The following is a 1,171-nucleotide window of genomic DNA, read 5'->3' on the forward strand; positions in this document are numbered from 1 at the left end:
CATTAGTAGCAATTAAGGAAGGCTTGGTTTGGAAGACATACTTGGTATGCAGAAACAACTTTCTAATGTTTTGCATTGATGCCTATGTAGTTTACCACCTCAGTTCCAGGTACCAGTCTTTTTTTCATACAAATGTGTAAAATAAGAAACAAAGATGTAGACTAGTTGTGACCCTCAACCAATCCTGAAAAATGGATAATTTACTTTTTTATTTATATTGGTAAATTGGATCTTTCCTTGTATCAAGCCAAAGGCACAGTTTATAAAAGGGCAACAAGCCTTAAAGGAGAGGTACTCCTGTGAACTGCATATTCTAGTTTTGTGTATCTTCACATTTTCCATGAGGTTACATTAGTAGAAGTTTTGAAGAAAATTGGTAGATATATGTTGAACAGATAGTACACTCAATTACAAGATTAAATGCACAGTGGAATTTTGCCTCTTAAGATAGATCTGTGATTGTGTTAGTTAGCTTTTTGTTCCTATGAAAAAATATCTAAGAATAATAACTTAGGAATTGGATACTGAGGCTCATTGCAGTCCATAGTTAGCCAGCTGCATTGCTATAGTCCTGTAGCAAGACAGAATACCATGGTGGAAGGGTGTGCAGAGTGAGGCTGCTCACCTTATGGCATCCAGAAAGTGGGAAATGAGGTGGATGGGGGTGAGTAGGACCTAAAGTAGCTCTGGAAGTACTCTTTTTTGAATGTCTTTAGTTTTGCTATTGTGTCTGAATTGCCTGAATTGATTCAAAGTGGTTTCCTCTTATGGTCATTTTGACATTTTGAGGAAGAGCCAGAATTCACATTATTACCAAATTCAGTGAATAAGGTGAATAAGGAAATGCCATAATGTTTTTATCTGACAGAAATTGCTGCAAATAGTTGACTAAAGAAATCTAATAAAAGTATGAATGATGAAATTAAAAATTTATTACAGTAAGAGGCATATTTTCCAGCCTAGGATTTACTTTAGGGGAAGCATGGGTAGTTGGACACTTACATTGCCATAGCTTTTAACTATCATGAATAATGCTGCAGTGAACATTAGTGTAAAGTATCTATTTGAGTCTTTGATTTCAATTCTTTTGGGTTTATATCTGGGAGTAGAATTGTTTTGTGTAATCTGAAAATTATAATTTTTGTGTTATTTTTAATTTTGTTTTTTTTTT

The 1,171-nt window shown here is 34.1% G+C and overlaps 1 protein-coding gene across 1 annotated transcript in view; it reads left to right on the forward strand.

The window, feature by feature from the left end:
* LOC111814891 (vesicle-associated membrane protein 7) overlaps positions 1 to 1,171 on the forward strand; it is a gene marked incomplete at its 5' end in the record, with an annotated part of 7,380 nt that overhangs the window by 251 nt on the left and 5,958 nt on the right. Inside the window, one exon of the mRNA XM_023708780.1 lies at positions 818 to 822. Within this exon, the coding sequence (XP_023564548.1) occupies positions 818 to 822 (5 nt within the window). The remainder of the gene's footprint in view (positions 1 to 817; positions 823 to 1,171) is intronic.

The sequence above is a fragment of the Octodon degus genome, unplaced genomic scaffold (genome assembly GCF_000260255.1).
Source record: "Octodon degus isolate 3935 unplaced genomic scaffold, OctDeg1.0 scaffold01097, whole genome shotgun sequence".
NCBI classification, from domain to species: Eukaryota; Metazoa; Chordata; class Mammalia; order Rodentia; family Octodontidae; genus Octodon; species Octodon degus.